The 541-nt window shown below is 35.9% G+C and overlaps 1 protein-coding gene across 1 annotated transcript in view; it reads left to right on the top strand.

Annotated features, from left to right (window-relative positions):
• Positions 1 to 185: 185 nt before the first annotated feature.
• The window catches only part of LOC113341215 (origin of replication complex subunit 2-like), a gene marked incomplete at both ends in the record, with an annotated part of 599 nt that continues 243 nt past the window's right edge, over positions 186 to 541 (top strand). The window contains 2 exons of the mRNA XM_026586184.1: positions 186 to 273; positions 402 to 537. Coding sequence (XP_026441969.1) covers positions 186 to 273; positions 402 to 537 — 224 coding nt within the window. The remainder of the gene's footprint in view (positions 274 to 401; positions 538 to 541) is intronic.

Genomic DNA, 541 nt, shown 5'->3' with positions numbered 1-541 from the left:
CTACTTTCAAGTTCTTCGATCCTTGAACATTGATCACCATTCTTGTGTTTACTTATATGCATAGAGTTTCCTTGTTTAGTTTTATGTTGCATCACTTCCCTTCCACTTTGTATAGTGCAGACTAGACGTGTCTCATTTGGGTGCGTTACTAACGTTTTTGTATGAAATTGGTTAAAATGTTGTAGGTATGGCTTTGGTATTTTGATGTACAGGTTTGGATCTAAGAAGGCTTTACTTGAAGATTTTGCTTCTACAGAATTGACAGATTGCGGTGTAATTGTTGTCAATGGCTATCTTTAGTCAAACAATGTTAAAAATGTATTACATTTGAGCATTTAAGAATTGTATTTGTGTGGTCAAAGGGATTTTTCATTTGACATCTGCATTTCTTTTATGTGCAGGTTGTGTCCACACTAGCTGAAATTCTTTGGGAACAGCAGCTAAAGACCATACGTATATCTTCTACCGGGAGGACATCTAATGTTCAAAAACCTTCCAGTTTCCAATCCATGGAAGATCTTCTTGCATTCTTAGATGGTAA

This window comes from Papaver somniferum, unplaced genomic scaffold, assembly GCF_003573695.1.
Source record: "Papaver somniferum cultivar HN1 unplaced genomic scaffold, ASM357369v1 unplaced-scaffold_25660, whole genome shotgun sequence".
Classification (NCBI taxonomy): domain Eukaryota; kingdom Viridiplantae; phylum Streptophyta; class Magnoliopsida; order Ranunculales; family Papaveraceae; genus Papaver; species Papaver somniferum.
Note: the sequence above shows the minus strand (reverse complement) of the source record. Positions and strands in the feature narration are given on the sequence as shown.